This window comes from Podarcis muralis, chromosome 4 (assembly GCF_964188315.1).
Source record: "Podarcis muralis chromosome 4, rPodMur119.hap1.1, whole genome shotgun sequence".
NCBI lineage: Eukaryota > Metazoa > Chordata > Lepidosauria > Squamata > Lacertidae > Podarcis > Podarcis muralis.
The window spans coordinates 77,797,082-77,818,601 of NC_135658.1; the positions used below are offsets into that span (position 1 = coordinate 77,797,082).

The window sequence follows — 21,520 nt, forward strand, 5'->3', positions numbered from 1 at the left end:
AAAGACACACAGCTATGAGGTCAGGACAGTTCAAGTTGATGTTCTACGTTAGGCACTGTTATGTTAAATAGGCCCTTTTCTTCCCTCAAGAGAAAGGGAGGAAGGATATTGCAGCTTTTCAATTGGAAGTTCGTCTCAGGGTTAGCAGGGGTTGTGAATTCTGTGGCCAGACATTCCCATGGTGTTGGGAATTCAAACTTGATGGGAAAACTCTGCAACCTAGGTGGAAAAAGTTCTTGTGGTATTAAAGAACCAGCATAAAGCAAAGGAAGATTCTCTTCAAAGCGCAGACACACAGACACACTGCATTGCAGCTGTTATGTGGCTTTTAATACTCCCCCATCATATAATTAGAAGCCTTTCTTTGAACTAGAGACTGCCAGGAGTTACTCTCTGACACTGCTCTTTGAGAACGCAACTGATCTTAGAAGAAATTAAAATTTACATGATACAATTACACCTGGACATCCCTGCATGAGTTAAGAGAAGAAGAGATGTATTTCACCTGTGAGTTCAGGCAGAGATGAGAGATTGTTAAAAAGGTGTTATTCTGTGACATTGAGGCACATTCCCGGGCACACATTTCGGCGCTGTACCATGCAGAAGGCAATTGCCTCCAGTGCAAAATAGAGCATTTAAGTAAATTTTCGGCCTTCCTTATGAGCGCATATTCATGCAACAGCTGATCTGTGTTTGCCCATCTCATGTAGGTGTGCAGATCATCTAAAAGCAACTGATTTGAGAAAGCTGATAAAAAATAGAAAACTGAAAGAACAGAAGGGAAAGCAGACAGAAATTATGAAACAAGCTAGAAATCAACACGATATACGCTTCAGGTTTGCACAAACTGAGTGTTACAAAAGGTCACCTCTCCGTTTCAGTGCCATATAAAGGAATAATTCGCAACCAACATTCATGCGCAAGCAGCATGATTCACTCTGAGTTCTCTAATACATTGCTAGCACTATGCAGTTCGATACGGCCATTTGTATTGAACGCCATGGTACTGCTTTGTTTTGTTATTATTCGACATAGCATTAATTTTTCTTTCGAAATAACTTTTAGCAAATGGTTATAAAGAAGCATCCAGTTACGAACCAGGATCTGGTTTGTAAAAGCACAATCCGAAAAGTACCAGTCATTTTTCCTCAAACCTAACATAGCAGAAACCTCAAAGCAAACCCAAAACAAATCCCTCAAGCCAGTGGAGGCTGGTCCATTGGGGTGAATGGGGTGCTCCCCCAACAATCTCAGCCAGCCCACACCTGGCTGCTTTCGTGCTTAAAAACTAGCCCATGGGGCGATTCTGCCCGTCAGCTTCCTCCTCTCCAGTCTCAGGGGGAATGGGTACAAAACTATGATTTCTAAAACCCCTGTTCACATGTAAGTGTTCATCACTTGCAGTCCGCACCATCCGGTAATGATCTACATGTATCAGAAACCACAGAGAGGTTTCATATCATCGCAGACTCCCCCACCCCCGCATTAGGGCCAGTTCACAGCCTGTGAGTCAGTGTGAGTAATTGGAGGATGAGAGAGGGACACAGCAATTCTAACCCGTCTGGGAGCAGAGTGGTGAGTCCACTGTTACATCTGAAGCCCTGCCAGTTATAACAGCCGGCACAGAAGGTGGGCTTTATTTTATCAGGCCCTTTGGGGGGAAATCCCTGGGGCTGTGGATCTAGCAGATCCAAAGCCAGCAGAAATCCACCGCACTCCACTTCACGGATTTCCACAGGTGGGATCTCCCCACATGGCTTGGCAAAGCCTCAATAGCGGAGAAGGAGCCTTCCCACCAGGTTGACAGTGATTCTGTCAATTACTAATCCCCTAAAGCACTCTGAACAGGAGGTTAGGACTGCAAGTGCTCAACATGCAACTGTGATTCAGCCCTTCTTCAGGGAGCAACACCATGTGAGTGTGAGAGTTCTGCTAGCCAAGGAGATGAGCTAAATTTTCAAATCAAAAACTATGAGACCAATCCACCAGAAAGTTATGCTGCAACGAATAGGAGTGATGCAAATGTATCATTGTGGCACAAGAGGTTCAAGTGAATTCCTTTCCAAGTAAACCGTTCTCTAGCAAGAACTGTTCCATCAACATGAAATCTTGAAAGTGCGCGAGTTATTATTATCAGCATGGAATCCTGGCTCCTGAAATCCAAATGCTGAATTTTGCGACCAACAATCATCACTAGGATTCCACTGCAAGTTGCATTGATCAAATGTCTCTGGATACAGTATTTGCCAAATATCCAAGCAAGCCGCCAACCAACCACAAAACAAATAATCTCCTGTTTTAAAAACCGAAAGACACAATCATATTAGGATACAATAGCTATAAGAATCAAGCATGGATGTAAATTATGGTATATATACGCCATTGGGGCTTCTTCCTCCTGATACTGGCATTAAAGCAATCTGTGTGCCTTTAAGACACTTGGCCATCTGCCCTAAAGCTGCCATAGGTAATTATGTCTGCAGGAGAGGAACTATCGTCTAACCCTTTACCCCAACTTCTGTACCCCAACTTCTCTATAGAAAAGAAAATCCTCTATCACACAACCCACCAGGTATTTGTCCACATGTATTTGAAATGTTAACAGTAGTGTTATTAAGCACTCCGTGGTTGAAAGGCAACACAAGTGAATTGGCACAGCGAGACCATTAATTTGGGAGTACAAGCAAGAAACTGTTAAGCCATTTTCTGATCTCCTATGGAACTGATTTCTCTCAGCCTACTTCATTCAATTTAGAGGAGCAGATGAATTGAAAAACTGCCGCTCAAAGCAGCACGTTCCTCTGCTCTGACATCATGTGTAACTGTGCATGACTGCAGGAGTATTCTATGGTATATTACAACCAGAAATGGCTGCTGGGAGAAGGAGTTATTGGTAATGAATGAACCATTCAACGTCAGAAACGGCCTATAGCAGCGTTTTTACGAACTGCATTAATCACACCTGCACAAATGCGTGTGCATAGCTTGGGATGGATTTTGTGTTTGACTCCAGACACCGTATTTAAAGAAACATAATAAACAGCAAAAATGAGGAGTTTTAAAACATTTTGACAGGATAAATAAATCTGTGGTCTCAGAAAGTTATGTGCACCTCTGTGACTGGGTGCAAGACGTGGCCATTAGAAATAAGATATTATAGCCCCTTACAAAGTTTCACACTCCATATGCAATAACTCATTTTATATCTGCTCTCAGCATGATTAGAATAAAGGTTTCTTTTCTTTGCTATACAAATATTTGCTTTTGCTACATTACTCTGCATCAACAGAGGTAACCGCAGCTGAGAGCAACAAACGAAATTGCTTTCCAAGACAAAATTTCTAAGGTTTCCAGCCACGAGAGCGCTGGAAATCATCATTCCAAAAGTTACATACCAGCAGTTACAAAGTTTTAGTCATTAATTCTAACAAATTCTGCTAAGTCTTCTAAATGGAAGATAAAAATTTTTGCTTACAGAGTACTACTGTGGTGCAGTGATGGAGAGTTGGGTTAGGATATGGAACACACATCTGCCATATATACAGCACTCATTGGGCAAGTTATTGTCAACCTCTACTTCCCATCTGTAAAATGGGAATAGGAAGATAAGAAGCTGCAGTATAGCAAGTCAGGCCATTGCTCTATCCAGTTCGCTACTGTCTACAACAGAGCTTTCCAAACTGTGTGCCGCGACACATTGGTGTATCGGCTTCAGTGTGTAGTTGTGTCGCGCAAACACTCCCCACGCTCCTCCTGGGGCTGGAAAAAAGAAGTTAGTTCAGGCACAGGCAAACTCCAGCCCTCCAGATGTTTGGGACTACAATTCCCATCATCTCTAGCTAACAGGACCAGTGGTCAGGGATGATGGGAATTGTAGTCTCAAACATCTGGAGGGCCGGAGTTTGCCTATGTCTGGGTTAGTATGTCCGGTTTGCTAGTAAAACTGAATTGTGTCACTAAATGATGCATGTCTAAAACGTGTGTCACCAACATGAAAAGTTTAGAAAGCTGTGGTCTACACTGACCGGTGGAAACAGCTCTCCATGGTTCATTAACAGCCCTATCTGAAGATGGCAGGGATTGAACTTGCATATATTCCAGGGGCCCCTTTTTAAGTGGGACATTCTGGATTGACAGAAGGCACCCCAGCTTCTGATCCCCATCTCAGACGTCCCATGTTGGATCCCATGCTCTGGCTGTGCCAAACCGCCAGACCAAAAGACGTGTTTTTGGGTTCCATGCTGTGGCACAAATTTGTTCGCTCACAACAGAGCACGGGTCAAAAAAACGGAAGTGAAACTTACCTTGACCTGTGCATCACCACTCTTCTTCCTTAACCTATTAATATTAACCTGTTAATGATGATTCAACTCTGTATGCCCTGAATTCACAGTATTTTAAACAGTCAAGTACTGCTGTTTCTTAAGTCTGCACTAACAAAGGTTGGTTGAAAACTTAATTTTGAACACGGTGCAACCCTGGGATTTCTCCCCCTCTGCCCTCCCAAAAAAACCCAGGAACTGCTCATAACCTCTGTGCATGAACAGAGTGTCCTCACTTCACCACTAAGGCTCAAGGAACAAAGATTCAGGGTCGTGTGGCCAAAGACACCTCATTTTTTTTTACCTTATAGAAATCCAAGCTGCATTCCTAGCACACATACTAAGTAGTTAGCCCAGCTGAACACAGTGGGACGTGCATCCAAAGAAACATACAGAGGACTGCACTGCTAGTGCTGGTGTTCTCTAGAATAAAACTGCTAAGTACACATAAATTGTACCAAATATTTTAAATATCAGCCCAGTTCCTTTTCTCTTTGTACCTTTTAGTCCTTCTCCTGTTCAACAGGTTGCTGGTGGCTCATAATGCAATATAAGATTAATCAGATACTTGCTTTGGAGTTAATTCTGGAAAATATTATTTCAAAGTTTAATATTCTCTTCTAATCCTCTTTGCCTTACTCGCATTAGTGTGCCTTCAGACAAATATTGTAATAAAAGCTTTAGTATCTCAATTGCAATAATACAGGATTTAGAATAGTCGCTAATATCTAATAGTGATGCTTATGTCACACAGTCTGTTGTGTTAATGTTTCAGACCTTGCACTCTTGTGAACTTTCAGATGACTAAGTAAATAATAATATATCACTGAAAACAGATGCTTACTACTGTAGCTTTGATTTTATATATATCGTGCTATTGGTGGGGCTGCTGCAACTGCATAGCTCCACAAAGAAAAACCATATCGGACCCTAGTCATTTAAAAAAAAACACCACTCCATGTTATGTACTGAAGTTCTCACCTTGGGCCAGCAGGGGGATACTGTAGATAGTTTAGGACCACATATGCAAATAAGGGATAGAAAGTGACGTTCAGTGATTGGATAGTTACATAAAATGGTTACTGTTGCGTTCTAGTGGAGCTCTATATAAGCAGGCTGGCTGAACCCTTCAGTTCAGTTCTGTTCTGGCCTGTGAATAAACAAGAGCTGTTTGAGGAATTGCTGTGTCGTCTGATATGTTCACCAACAACTTAACACCCCACAAGAAAATCAGGAGGTCATGAGCCCATTGCTGTTGGTCCTAGACACTCCACATGCAATTGCGCGACAGCCACCAGACATATAATCAGCAACTCTGATTTGAATTCCTATTTAAACTTTTACTGCCACCTCTGATCTATGAAGAAGCTTGCCAAAACTAAAGATAAATATCAGTACCATTGCTTGGTGATGCAGAAAGCATTATGAAAAAACCTGAAATTCTTAAGACTTTTAACACTGTTTTCTTTTGTATAACTTAATAAACAAAAAACAACATATAATAAGGCTAAATTGCTGATGACAAGCCAACGAACACCAGCTGGGATATTTTACTTGGCCTTCTCAAGGAAAATAAAGTAGTATTAATGCATACATTTTCTCTTTTCTGGCACAGTTTCACACATGGCTGAGAGATTTTAGTACTTTAAGCCAGCATCTGATCAAGAAGGCTTTCTTCTGCATGCGATGCAGTTGTATATGTAACCTAACACAAGCCACTGGGATTTAGTCGTGGCTCCTACCTGGTTAGAATTCTTTGCAACCATGCAGCATCGCCTATAAATCATGAGCATAGAAATGGCGCAAAGAGGAGGCCCACTCATATTATAACAATTCTTCCCTCATTTTCACAATGGTTTTAGCCAAGAGTTGTTCTAGCAGACATTTCTCTGGAAACATACCTTTTTTCAGTCTTTTCCTTTCAGAACCCTGTGCAAAAGAGGCAATTTTCTTTGCAGGACCTTTAGTCTTCATTATGCACACCTACACATGGTTCTACAAGGGGCAAAAGAGGATGCTGAACAAAGACTAGGGAAAGCAAATGATTAAGGCTACTGTACTTTAAGCAAAAGATCCGTAGTGGGGTTGGTGGGAAAGGGAAATAATCTACAAACTTTAACTTGAAATGAATACTTTCAAAAACTAAGCTGAATGGTAACTTTATCTCTGCCTTCCATATCCCCCAAACACAAGTCCCAATTATGAACTTAGCCTTGTATTTTATTACTGTTCTATCCAAACAGAATAGTTTGAAACTTATTTCTCTTGGTTTGTCCTCCCAACAATTCTATACAAGATAGACTTAAACAGAAAGACAGCAACACCCAAAACTAAGCAAGTGAGCTTCCTCATGGCCACAAAGGAATTTGAATCTCCCATTACTATTGCTAACATACTGCATGCTGCTCTTATGTCAAGAGTCTTCCTATACCATGCAGAGACCTTGAGAGAACAGCAGCTTTCAAAATTATATATATATGGGTTTGTGATGGTAAAACTTGTTAACAATGTTGCTTCCAAAAATACACGACAAAACAACTTCACTTCTGGTAACATTTTCTTCGCCGCCACCAATTTGTTTACTATTATAGTATAAAAAGTCTGTCTCCAATGCAATCAATGCAACATTTAACAGTCTTCAAATTTCTAATGATTCATCTTCAGGTTTTTTATGTTAAAAAGCACCTTCAATTCAAATAAGTAATTTTGGCTTGAGCTCTCCATGTCTGAGTCTAAGAATTTCTTGGGATGGGATACAAATCCTGACATGTAAGGGTTCAGAAAGACAGCAATTCAGTTACTAGAAATGATGATATTATTAGGGCTGGTGCCTAGGCGATTACTTTCTTCCCCCGCCCCCTTTCCTAAAATGAAGGGATGCCAGTTAAACCTCAAGGAGCTAAGCTGCAAAAGGTAGCTCTGTTTGCAGGTGAGGCTGTGTTATTGTACGTCACCTCCAGGCCACCAACCCAGCGGTGTTTGTAAGAGGATCTCAGTACAGTGGTACCTCGGGTTACATACGCTTCATGTTACTGACTCCACTAACCCAGAAATAGTGCTTCAGGTTAAGAACTTTGCTTCAGGATAAGAACAGAAATCGGGCTCCAGCGGCGGGCGGCAGCAGGAGGCCCCATTAGCTAAAGTGGTGCTTCAGGTTAAGAACAGTTTCAGGTTAAGAACGGACCTCTGGAATGAATTAAGTACTTAACCCGAGGTACCACCGTACAACCACTTTAAGGCTCAGCTCTGACGTATAAGCTGAGATACGGTCCACGTAGGCTATCCTTGCATTGCATCTCTCCACTCAGTATGCTACGACAAACCAGGGGTTTTTAAAAATTATCTATAGTTTCCTTGCACATTTAAACTGGAAACTATGGTTACCAAGTTTGGAACAAGCCAGGATCCTAACCTAACTTTAAACAGTGATTTAAGATACTGGTTTTTTCAGACTTCTGGGCATGCTAGGGAGAAAAGATTATTTAGCCCAGATATGTATGCCTGATCCAGGCCCATGGCTGACATACCTTTCCTCTTCAAAAAAGAAGGGGGGGAGTAGTACAAGCATAGTATTTAAGAGGAGGGCAGGCAGAAATATGGGGAAGAAAAACGAAAGAAAAAAGTGATGCAGGGATAAGAACATTCAGGAAGGAGCATAATGGGGAAGAGGTGAAGTTACAATAAGCACAAAGACTTTGCTGGTTGGCATTTGAAGAGACTACAGCTAATTTCATATAACATTTCATACTGAAAGGAGCTTCATCATCTCTATTGTGTTTGGAGTGCTGATGCTACTGCTTATTTTATATAGCAATTCAACTGGAAAGGTGCTTTACCATCTACTCTGCGTTTGCCCTCTCAACAAGCCTCTGAGGTGGATCGTCGTTATTCCCAATTTATAACAGTTGATATCTGAAGTCGAGAACAAGAGGAATTACCTAATGACACATAACAGGGGAGGCAAGGAGCCCGCCTTTACAAGCAAATGAACATCCCAGCCTGTAAGTCCTGCCCGTCCGTCGCTAGACTTGTTTATACTATTCCAAAGAATTAAAGTTAACAAAACACCTATCACGGGTTTGAGCCATGGGGCAGCTGTCACAGGGGAGCCCGGAGATGTTCCAGGAAACCAGAGCTCCAGGATGCAGACACACTTCATATTTAAAGTATTACTCCTCAAAATATTCCATCAACAGTGTCTCTGAAAAATTTTACACATCACTTGGGAAGACAGGTGAACTAATGCCAGTGTACCAGAAGAAGCAAAGACGACCAGTGTTGAAGCAATGTTTCTTCAACATCAGCTTTGTTGGACTGGTCATATTGTGTGGATGCCTGATGATCGTTTTCCAAAGCAACTACTTTATTCCGAACTTAAAAATGGAAAGCGTAATGCTGGTGGTCAACAAAAGAGGTTTAAAGACTCTCTCAAGGCAAATCTAAAAAAATGTAGTATAAATGCTGACAAGTGGGAAACACTGGCCTGCGAGCGCTCCAGTTGGGGAACAGCCTTTACCAAAGGTGTCATGGGCTTTGAAGACACTTGAACTCAGGAAGAAAGGGAGAAACGTGCTAAGAGGAAGGCACGCTTGGCAAACCCTCACCGTGGTCAGCTCCCGTCCGGAAACCAACGTCCCCACTGTGGAAGGATGTGTGGATCCAGAATTGGCCCCCACTGTCACTTACGGACTCACTGTTAAAACTGTGTTTATGGAAAACAATCTTATTTGGCTACAAGTGATCACCAAAGAAGCAGCAGCAGAAAACAGTGAAGAGTCTTTCTAACTTCACTGTGAGAAGGAAAACATGCAGTATTCGGTTCCTGCTGATATTAAATCGTTATGCACAGTTTTCCCTCAGCTACTTAAATAAAAATGGACTGGGTTACCAATTGTGATTCAAATAATTTTTATTAGGTAAAATACATTTCAGCCAGATATTTAAGCACCAAGTTAGAATCCATAGCTACTTGGCCACAGATGAAACTTACTTCCAAGCTAACATTTTTATGACTCGAAGAATGATTAAAACTACTGAACTGGAAAAAGGGAGAGAGATTGATTTAAAACTATTATAAGCATCGTTTTTCATTTCTCTCTTTCGTATTGTGGTACAGTATTCTAAAAGTGTTGGCTATAAAGGGCTGAAGTCCTGATTAAGCACCAAGAAAATGTTCGTAACAGCATCTTTTAAAAAGTAACAATTCTGCTTTCTGGTTTAATGTTTACAAGTCAATTCAAAGATTTATTAACTGCGCTATCAGTGACATAGATTTTTTAGAAGTTCCTGATTACATAAGAAAGGTTAACTGTTATGAATTTATGAAGTATTTAAACATCACATTATTACAATTCACAACGGAAAATGTTTTTCCATGTTGTCTACTTTTAAGCTCCTTTAAAAAAAAAGTCTCAAGCAACATACTTTATGTTTGGAGTAGATGGATCATGGGACGCGGTTGGCGCTGTGGGTAAAACCTCAGTGCCTAGGACTTGCCAATCGTATGGTCGGCGGTTCGAATCTCCGCGGTGGGGTGAGCTCCCGCCTTTCGGTCCCAGCTCCTGCCCACCTAGCAGTTTGAAAGCACCCCTAAGTGCAAGTAGATAAATAGGTACCGCTTTATAGCGGGAAGGTAAACAGCGTTTCCGTGTGCTGCGCTGGTGCTGGCTTGCCAGAGCAGCTTCCTCACGCTGGCCATGTGACCCGGAAGTGTCTCCGGACAGCGCTGGCCCCCGGCCTCTTAAGTGAGATGGGCGCACAACCCTAGAGTCGGACACGACTGGCCCGTACGGGCAGGGGTACCTTTACCTTTACTTTTTAGATTGATCATACATAAGCAAAAACTTTTCAGAAGACTTTCTAAAGTTTATTGCTTGAGACAGATGTGCATGTCGAACCATTAAGTGCTCGTGTCATAGACTCCTGAGCTCATACTTTGAAATTTCTGAAATGAGCAATGATTGATTACTGCTAAAAAAAAGGGGGGGGGGTAAGGCACAGGAAATACTCGAGCTGCAGCCTGCAGATACAGTAAATGTCACTGTTCCCATACTGATATGGAATTACATGAAGTATAATGACATATTTTCAAACAAAACATGCCTAAGGGTATGCTTTTCTGAGAACAGCATTTTTCATCAGCATGCAATACAGTTTCCATTCCAGAATTCTCAGGCACCAGCACTGCAGATACAGCCACCAGACAGTCGCTGCTTTAATCTCCCATGCTCAATTCCTGACGCTATAGTTCTCTCAGTGCAAATGAGTACCCTAGATCCCCTGGTCTGATTCTATTCAGTTTAATTTCCGGGTGGGTGGGTGGGTTGGGGATTAATTGGCAGCTGGCTGCACTAACCTTTGCACATGATGCTGAAATTAACAAAATCAGATGAGGCTGAATGTATAGTACGTTTTGCACAAACTCACAGATTTGAAACCCTTTTGTCAACCGAATGTATCCACCTACACAGTAAATTGACTCCTCCATACATTCCATAGCATGAGGGGTTGAACCACAGGGAGTAACAACACTGTCCTGTATGCGTCTACTCAACAATGGCCCTTACTCCCAAATTAATGGGCACAGCACTGCAGCCTAGACAGTCTGCAATTAGACTGAGCTTCCCAGCTCCAATATGCCAAACCACTGTGCAAGCAACAGAAATCGTAGATACAGAACACTATTGATTGGGACAGCAGAAACCTCTGAGGGTTAGATCAGGCCCCCAAACTGAGGGTTAGCCATCCATATTTAATAGAAATAGAAGAGCAAATTGCACACTTACATGCACCAAAAAACAACCTTTTGTTTGCTAGGCTTGGTGAGGATCAAAGCACTTAGAGGATGATGAAATATCCCAGCTTTTACAGAAAGGGGAGACACTGATCATGTTGCAATTCTCTTCCTGCCCCCCAGTTCTTTTAGGCATGATATGTTATTATTTGTTTGGTGGCTACCCTGTGATTCTAGATGACTCAAAGAATATTCCTAACATACAACTTGAGGCAAACAAGCAGTGCTTACTTCTACCTAATTGTTTTCACGAATTGGAGCTCTGCAAACCGTTTTATTATTGATTTAATATTTGTATATATAGCGCCCCCAATTCCCTAAATAATCCCATGGTGGGTTACAAAAATTATATACAAATTATCATTAAATACATAAAATAAACCCACAAAACTAACCAATAACAGAGTTAACAAAGCACAAGTCCAGAAGAGTAATGCAGAAGGATAGATATCCAAAGGCCTGAGTACAGGTTTGTTTTTACCACTTGCCAAAAAGCATACAATGGTGGGGTAAAATACACCTTGCAGGAAAGGTCACAACCACAGAGAAGGCCCTCTCATGAGCTACCACAACCCTTTGGACCATGTAGAATGGTAGTACAGTAATACCTCAGAAGTCGAACGCCTTACGAGTCAAACGTTTTGGCTCCTGAACACCGCAAACCCGGAAGTGAGTGTTCCAGTTTGCAAACAAACTTTGGAACCCGGATGTCCGATGCGTGTTTTGCTGCTTCCTGCAGCCAATCGGAAGCCGCGCCTTGGTTTCCGAACGTTTTGAAAGTCGAACGGACTTCCAGAATGGATTCTATTCGACTTCAGAGGTATGACTGTACTGCAAACAGGGCATCATCTGACAATTTTAACACCCAGGCAGGTCGCTCATTTTGGTATCTGGTTTTCTTCACACCGTCCAAATTTTTCAGACCCAAAACAGGGACGCACTCCCAGCCAAGTCATGTGACCCAGGCATCACCCTCATCCCGAAAAGGTCGCTTTTTGGGGAGGTGTGTTTTGGGGTGCCACACGAGATCACGGCCCTCCAAAAAGCGAGAGCCCACCGTGCAAGATTGCAGCACCCAAAATGGCCACCATGATCTCACACTTGTTCTGGTTTTAGAGGCATTTAGACCACGTAAGGTAAAGGTAAAGGTACCCCTGCCCGTACGGGCCAGTCTTGACAGACTCTGGGGTTGTGCGCCCATCTCACTCAAGAGGCCGGGGGCCAGTGCTGTCCGGAGACACTTCCGGGTCACGTGGCCAGCGTGACAAAGCTGCATCTGGCGAGCTAGCGCAGCACACGGAATGCCGTTTACCTTCCCGCTGGTAAGTGGTCCCTATTTATCTACTTGCACCTGGGGGTGCTTTCGAACTGCTAGGTTGTTAGGCGCTGGGACCGAGCAGTGGGAGCGCACCCCGCCGCGGGGATTCGAACCGCCGACCTTTCGATCGGCAAGCCCTAGGCGCTGAGGCTTTTACCCACAGCGCCACCCGCGTCCCTCATTTAGACCACGTAGTACATCCTAAAATAGGCTTTCCACTAGGCCTCTAGACCCCTTCAAACACGAAATGGTATCATTCAGGGCATAATGGTGTGAATGACTCTGAACTCCTCTGACCACAGTTTGAGCCTTCTCCCTGCATATAGACATCTGATGGGATGGGTGGGCCGCTGGACCACAGCCAAGACAGTAGCACTACAGTGGTACCTCAGGTTAAGTACTTAATTCCGTTGCAGAGGTCCGTTCTTAACCTGAAACTGTTCTTAACCTGAAGCACCACTTTAGCTAATGGGGCCTCCTGCTGCCGCCGCGCTCCTGGAGCACGATTTCTGTTCTCATCCTGAAGCAAAGTTCTTAACCTGAGGTAATATTTCTGGGTTAGGGGATTCTGTAACCTGAAGCGTATGTAACCTGAAGGGTATGTAACCCGAGGTACCACTGTATCTTAATCATCCCCAACCCCACATTAATTCTGGAACAGACTTAGAGGAGTTATCCCATCACTACCCAAGTGAGAACTGCTGAAATTCAAGCTCCTGCGAATAACAGAAAAAGGTGTTCACAGTAGTAGTGCACCCGCTTTTAATTCATAAGGTCGCATTTCCTCAGCATTTCCAAGTAGGGCTAGGAAGACCTGTGTCTGAAACACTTCACATGCTCAAAAGTACACTCTCCTTTAATTTCTACTTCATGCCCTCCAGGACTAAATTATTCCATCCAAATAGTTTCTAGCGTTAATGCACTTTCTTAAGCTCTGGCTTCTAATTGCATTATCTTTTTATTTCTTTTTTTAAAAAAGGATGTTGCGGGGGGGGGGGGGGAGTCACAGCAGTTGTCAAGGTCTTTAAGCCAATCAGTCATGAAGTGTTATTTGTTTGCGTGTTTTGAAGGTATTTCAAATGCCTCGCTTACTTTACACTCGCTGTGTTATTTTCTTCCTCTTGTCTCTCAGCCAGAGAGATTAAAAAAGAAAAGAAAAGTGAACAAGTCTTTTGATTAGAAAAGTATTGCATTTCAAAGAGAAGGGGGTGGAGGAAGACATGATTACAAGCTCTGTTTGGCAGACAAGAATCAGAAATCGAGTGTCAATGTCTGCTTTGAAGGAACCAGCCAGCGTAGGTGACAAATGTGCAATTGTGGAGCACCAAGGGGAGTGTACTAAAGAGACGTCGTGTATGATCTATCCCAGGAGAAGCAGTGCTAAATTTATTACATTTCAGAGCACAATTCAAAGTGTTGGTGCTGACCTTTAAAGCCCTAAAACAGCCCCAGCTCTGTATACCTAAAGGAGCGTCTCCACCCCCATTGTTCAGCCCAGATACAGATGTCCAGCTCCGAGGGCCTTCTGGCGGTTCCCTCATTGCAAGAAGTGAGGTTGCAGGGAACCAAGCAGAGGGCCTTCTCGGTAGTGGCGCCTGCCATGTGGAACGCCCTCCCATCAGATGTCAAGGAAATAAACAACTATCTGACTTTTTGAAGACATCTGAAGGTAGCTCTGTTTAGGGAAGTTTGTAATGTTTGACGTTTTATTGTGCTTTTAATATTCTGTTGGGAGTCACCCAGAATGACTGGGGAAACCCAGACAGATGGGCAGGGTATAAATAATAAATTATTATTATTATAACTAGGCAAGAGGACCTACTCGGCAGTGGCGCCCTCCCATCAGATGTCAAGGAGATAATGAACGACACAACTTTTCGAAGACATCTGAAGGCAGCTCTGTATTGGGAAGTTTTTAATGTTTGATATTTTATTACATTCTTATATGTGTTGGAAGCCGCCCAGAGTGGCTGGGGCAATTCAGTTAGATGGGCGTAATAATAATAATAATAATAATAATAATAATAATAATAATAATAATAATATATTTATATCCCGCCCTCCCCAGCCAAAGCCGGGCTCAATAAAACAGTATAACACAACACAACACTCTAAAATCATTCATTATAAAATTAATTCAAATCAAACCAATGGCAACCATTGGGCCAGATAATATATAATATATAATAATATATAATAATAATAAATTACCTCAAATACTTGTTGCTGTTAGGAAAGACTTCTTTAACTACTTTTGTTTTTATAACGAATACTGCAGGGGGTAACTAGCTTAGTGCCCACCAATTGCGGACTCCCAACTCTCATCATCGCTAGTCAGCATGGTGAATGCTCAAGGATAAATGGAGTTTTGGCTCATCAAAAGCAAGTGACAGGAATTAGATATGACCAGAACAGCTGACAGAAGCCCCAGATTATTAACATTGGCCTGGCTCCAAAGGGTCGTTATTGCAGAGAACGCGCATTTTAACTACCTGGCATGATACAGGAAGTGGAATCTCCCCACATTTCACTATTTTGAGAAATCATTTACCTGTCTACCTTGTTTGTAGCTCAGAAAGTTGCTGAAGGAAGTAGGCCGTTTCCCACTTTTTCTGAAGGCAAAGCATAATCGTCGTCTTCTCCTTTTTAATTCTGGCAACGTAATCCTATGCATGTCTATTCAGAAGTAAGCTTCATTGAGTTCAATGTATATTCATGCCAGATAAGTGAATATAGAATTGCAGTCTCAGTCTCTTAACTCCAGAAATACTAACTACTTAGAGCTGCTTCGTACCATATATTGTAAGAATATAGCTGCGTTTTCGATATCCCCTTTCCAACATTTGCAACATCTTTTGTTTGTTGCATTTTGAACAGTCCCCTCCTACTTTACTCCAGTGGCTTTCAAAGTGGTACAGAAATGGGTTCCGTGGAAGCTTATCAACGATTCCTCAATGAGATCACAATGGTTTCCTTGAAAGTAAGCTGGCCCACTGTCCTCAATTACAGAGGGGATACAGGTGGCGCTGTGGTCTAAACCACAGAGCCTATTGGGCTTGCCGATCGTAAGGTCCGCAGTTTGAATCCGCCTGGCGGGGTGAGCATTCCTTTGTCCCAGCTCCTGCCAACCTAGCAGTTCGAAAGCATACCGGCGCGAGTAGATAAATAGGTACCACTGCGGCAGAAAGGTAAACAGCGTTTCCGTGCGCTCTGGCACTCATCAGTGTCCCGTTGCACCAGGAGTGGTTTAGCCATGCTGGCCATATGACCCGGAAAGATACATGTGGAAAAACACCGGCTCCCTTGGCCTGAAAAGTGAGATGAGCGCTGCACCCCATAATTGCCTTTGACTGGACTTAACTGTCCAGGGGTCCTTTATGTTTACCTTTTTACCTTCAATTATGACATGATGGCTACATCTAAAGCACTTTATCTGTGGCATACAGAGCACTACTGAGATGCCCAGAATCTTATTATAAACCGAATGTATATTCTAGACCAATCCCAAGAACTCACAGTTATGTGGAAGACAAGTTCACATGCAGAGTGTGTCCTGGAATATAGAGAGTCTGAAAAGACAAGTCCATCTGCTAATACTCCCAAGATTATTGCTGCAAGACTTTCTTCAGTTTTCCTCCGCTGTCACAGTGATGGTGAGTGGCAATAAGCCATCAGACCTTCTTATGATGTCATGATAAACTCATGATAAACTTTCCAGGTAAACTCACTTGGTACCTACTGGGAGAGTCATCCTCCCCATCCATCCAGACTTCAAGTTGGAGCTTTATCTCTCATGTTGGCACAATGTGTTGTCACTGCTGCTTTAGTTTTTTATATGTCTATTTCCCCCCTCTGCATATTATTATTATTATTATTATTATTATTATTATTATTATTATTATTAATAATAATATTGAATAAGCCATCCAAGAAAAAAAAATATCTGAAGGATAGGATAGTAACTCCTAAAATAAGTAAATAACATTATCCAAACAAATAAAAAATAAATAATTTAAAAATCCTCTGTAGTAGAAAATTCATAAATGATTTCTGCTGGGGTGGAGGAAGAAACATTACCAAATGCCCCACATATACATATTTTCAGCAGAGCAAACTTCACATAATGCCAACTTACAGACATCACCTTTTCCTGTAATAGAGTTTGAGGGTTTGTTCACTTATCGAATCTGAGACATACTAGATTGGGCATTCTGAAGATAAATGAGTCCTCCCCCCTGCCCCCCTCCCAAATGAGGTGTTCTACTGTTCTTGGATATATTCCTAATTTCCTTTGGCTTGTTGCAATTTCAAAATGGCTTGGCTCGGAAAATTAAAACTTACTTTCATGTTATCTTGGCAAAAGCTAGTGCCTCTGACTAATTTGAGGGTGCTCATTAATTGAAATTGAATTACGTGCGGAATATCAGTCCCAACACATTGCCAACACCACTTGTGGACATTTTTGCACAGTGGAAAAACTAGCACCAGTGTGGTAAAAGCTGCTTGTACAACTTAACAGTTCCATGAGTATTTAGGATTGTAGTTCTCAGGCCATTTAGACTGAGCTCTTACGCCTCCTTTCTCCCCTCAGTAATACTTTACAGACATATTACAAGCTCAGTAACTTCACTTCCGCCAAATACTCACAATTTGAAAATCTGCAACACCCCCATGCCTAAGAGGCAGGAGAAAAACTCCGCTCTGGAGAAGTGGGATCTTACAATGATCGGAGCCAAATGAATAAACTTGAGCCATCAGCTTGTAATATTAAAAATTTCTGGGAAGCACTAGTTAGTCTTGAAATAATGAAGTCGCCCCTGGGGTTTTAGTGGACTTTAGTTTTCCATTCCTCCCTCCCAGGTTAAAAAAACAACCCCAAAACCAGCAGTTTAGCAATACTTTTTTTGTAATCAGGTGTCTCTCTTCTCCATAAATAGGGGTTTTACAAAAATAACCTCTGCAGGCGCCCCCCTGGGAGCTTAGAATTTGCTTGTAGTAAAGTTATCTGAGTTTGAGAAAGCCAAAGTAACACAATTTGTGTCGTGCCGTGGAATCTTGGCTGGCTGCCACACCTTTCCTGCAGACCACATTTTTCTCCTGCCCCTTTTTGGTTTTCCCATTCTAGTTCCAAATGTGTCTATCTGCTACCAGCTGCCAAACTAAACCCACATTATACAAGGCAGGCTGAATAAGTGGCGTTCTTGACACTAACCCCTTGCTCTTAAATAACCGTAAAACAACCACTGAACAAAGAAACCTTGCGCCAGCCCCCATGCAAGAATGAAGCAAAATCAAATGGCCAAATTAAAAAAAATTGTGAAGAGTTTGGAACAGAAGAAGTCTGTCCCAAATCAGAAACCCTTTCACAGAATCATAGAATCGTAGGGTTCGAAGGAACCCCAAGGGAAATCTATTCCAAACCCCTGCAATGCAGGAATCTCAACACACGGTCCCCCGTCCAATCTGAAACCATGCCGGACCAAGCTTCTAATAGCTCAACACCAACAACACCAATTTTAAACTGAAGACACGCTTCATTCTTGAGAGGATGTTCCATTCCATCATGAAGCAATCAACCCATGAAGGCTTGATCTTTTTAGAGTATGAAGGAACAAAGAGTTACCTCAGCAGAGTTCATCCCTGCAATTCCATGTTTCTCTCCTTATTGGGGAGAAAAGCAAACCCACAGCTGTGGCTTGTGCAGATATTAAAGGCCCAGCCTCCTCTTGAGGTCTAGTGGCATGGCACTAAGGAGAACCTCTGTTCAGGGTTCCATCTATCCCATCCAAGAAAGCATGTTCCACTCCTCTACTCCTCCCAATCTGCTTTCAGTTTGCCACTCTATACTCCTTAGGTATTGGAACAATCTCAGGCCTCAATGAGTTGCTTTATTATTTTTTATTTTTTGGTTCTGCAAACCTTGATTTCCCCTTGAGCATGCTGATACTCTCACTCCTTTTTCTCACTGCTATGTTTTGGCTATAATCCCCTTGGCTCTCTGTATCTGTGTTTACTACTATTATTCCCCCCACACACACCTTTTCTTTAAAAAATCTTTATTTATTCAGTACTCAAACTTCCATTCCATATCGACAACAGTAACAACAACAGAAAGAGAAAACATAATACAGATAAGCTCCCTCAAAACATCGAAAATACATAATTAACACTCAAAGGTATTCCACATAGCCTAGGACAAGCCAGAAATTTGTTCCATCTTAACATAAAAGTATTGTGTCTACAATTATATTCCTTAAACCTTACATAATGCATAATTATTATTGTTTTGCCATTACCCAAGTTTTCTATCAGAACTAGTTAGGCATGCGTGTCCCAAAAATGTTGCACTGAGTTAGTGTTCCTGTTCAGGGTTCCCTGTGCCTTCCGGTTTTCATTCCCAAACCCTTCTCAACAGATCCGTATCATTCTGTAGCCACGCTCACCAGCTGATTAGGGTTTTCCCCATCCTTATGGAATTTTTCTAAATGCTTGTGGGTAGGAGACGACGACTTCTGCAAACTTTGAAGATTCCACAAGTCTGCTGATACCTCCCCTTTTGTGCATAGCTGGTACTCCTCTCACTATATCAGGCTAGGTAGTCAAAAAATGATTTCACTATAGTTTTAGGATGTTAAAACATAAATTCATTGATATTTGAAATGGCTATACTGAAATTACTGAGTGAGAGTAGCAATTATTGTTAACACAATGGGAGGAATTCAAGGTCACGCTATTATGATTGTTCTGTCAGGTGCAAGCGTTTCTGCTTGCTTGATGTAACAATCTCCACGTCTCCAACATGTGCACTGTTCTGCGAGTTTTCCTGATTCTCCAGAGCAGATTTGGGGGACGCACAGGTGGGCAGGAGGGGAAGCACTGTTGCGCTAGTGGGAGTCATTGAGCTGGCTTCAACTAAGCCAGTGGGTTAGCTGAACCCAACCCACAGATTCATTCAGATACTGAAGATCCCAGTAAAAGCCCAAGACAGCTGTTAGTGCCATGCCATACGTGTACAATTCTATATGTAAGTAGTAAGATGTGATTTATGTCCAGTTCACATTGGCAGTACCATTCAACAAGACAGCCACTTGGAATTCCTTCTGTGCTTCCTTGAGGAAAGGGAAAAGCAATTTGCCTCAGGTGACAGCACTGACCCTCTCCTCCACCACTGCACCACTACCAGCTTTGCACTTGCCACTGCTGCCACAGTGGCCTTGCCCTCACCCTTGCCAATGCATCAAGGCGACAGTGTGGGTGTAGCCACAGGCAAAGCTGCAGAGGTGGGGCTGACAGCAGCGTGGATGTTGACAGTGTGGTCAGGGAGGGGGCCCCTATCTTCCAGGAGGAGTTAACTGGGGTTTGTGCCTACAGTGGCAGAACATCCCGGGCCACCCCTGATATTAGCTCATGGGTGCATAAAGTGTGGCCCTCCAAATGTTGCTAGACTAGAATTCCCATAATCCCTGGCCACTGGGAGCTGATGGGAGATTGAAGTCCAACTACATCTTCCTCCATGCAACTTCTTTGATCTATGTTGGTCATCAGTTATGGAATCATAGAATCATATAGTTGGAATGGACCCTGAGGACCATTTGTTTGTCTCCCTGCAATGCAGGAATCTCACCTAAAGCATCCATGACAGATGGCCATCCAACTTCTGCTCAAAACCCTCCAATGAAGGAGAGTCTACAGTCTCCCAAGGGAGTCCTTTCCATTGTTGAACAGCTCTTACTGCCAGAAAGTTCTTCCAGATGTTTAGTCGGAATCTCCTTTCTTGTTACTTGAACCCACTGGTTCATGTTCTACCCTCCAGAGCAGAAAAAAACAAGCTTTCGATATCTTCCATGTGACAGCCTGCTAGATATTTAAAGATGGCTATCATATCTCCTCTCAGTCTCTTCTTCTCCAGGCTAAACGTACTCAGCTCCCTCAACAATTCCTCATAAGGCTTGGTTCCCAGACCTTTGATCATCCTCCTCTGCACAAGTCCCAGCTTGTCAATATCCTTAAATTGTGGTGCCCATAACTGGACACAGTACTCCAGGTGTGATCTGACCAAGGCAGAATAGAGTAGGACTTCTACTTCCGCAAAGGTGCAGGACTTAGCCTTATTGCATGCTGCTGTAATTTAAGGGGGTGGCTTGTGACAAAATGGCAAGCAAAATGCTTAACCTTCCATGTGATAGAAAAAAATGGTGTTCAGGACCAGCCCAAGGCACGGTCCAAGTGTGTCAAAATTTCAAGTAGCAATCTCCAAGCTCAATAGCTATACGAAAAAATGAAAGCAAAGAAACGTACCATTGCCCAATTGTTAACAGAGACTCTCCATTCAAGGTAGAGGATCTTACACCAAAATTCCAAGCCAAGTCCCAGTGAAATTAATCATTAGTGACTGCATGGCAACAGTGCTTGGATGCGACCATCGAAAAGGGATTACCACATACTCTGATTCTATTAATTCTAATTTATTCCCCACCTCCACCAGGGAGCATACGATATGAAGGGGAATTACTTTATTGAAAATATGTAGTTTCTCTTTTTATTTGTGGTTATTGTGGGTGATTAACATTGTGAGTCATTTAGAATTTGCATGCAGTATCAGCTGATAGAAAATCCAAGGCTCCATTTTAACTTGGATTTACCCCTCGGTTTCTGCAAATATGTATCTACAGCGAAAAAATGGCTCGACCACAAAGGAGCCTGTTCTTTTCAAACGCATGCATGCATGACTGCTACACTGATGGAAGTTACAAGAGTGCATCAAAAGGAGAATAAGCTTCCAAGTGTCTGCAATTACTCGCTGCATCTTCAAAAATCAATACGCTATTATAGCTGACCACACTCAAGAAATCCTTACATTTAAATAACATTAAAGTTATGCCTCAAACCTACAAAACCCATAAAATTCAGATTATTTACTCAAGAGAATAGTCTGTACAAAGCCTTTTCCTCATCTCTTGGCTTAGCTAATCATGCATTTGTCAGAGATGTTTTATTTGCAGTGCTTAAATACTGTGTATGTATTTCTGCATTTAAAGTACGCCACTACAGTGTGTCTGGGAATAGAACAATTTGCTTATCTCGGAG

At 42.4% G+C, this 21,520-nt stretch overlaps 1 protein-coding gene across 7 annotated transcripts in view; it reads right to left on the minus strand.

Annotated features, from left to right (window-relative positions):
* Positions 1–21,520, minus strand: part of ST6GAL2 (ST6 beta-galactoside alpha-2,6-sialyltransferase 2) — a 74,004-nt gene that overhangs the window by 33,614 nt on the left and 18,870 nt on the right. For 4 of the 7 annotated variants that reach the window (XM_077927626.1, XM_077927622.1, XM_077927621.1 and 1 more), the window contains one exon: positions 6,224–6,317. The exons of 2 other annotated variants lie outside the window; for them this stretch is intronic. In XM_077927626.1, the coding sequence (XP_077783752.1) occupies positions 6,224–6,296 (73 nt within the window). In that variant the 5' untranslated portion in view covers positions 6,297–6,317. Of the gene's footprint in view, positions 1–5,303; positions 5,473–6,223; positions 6,318–21,520 lie in introns of those variants that run through there. One more of the 7 variants, XM_077927625.1, reaches the window with a different exon arrangement.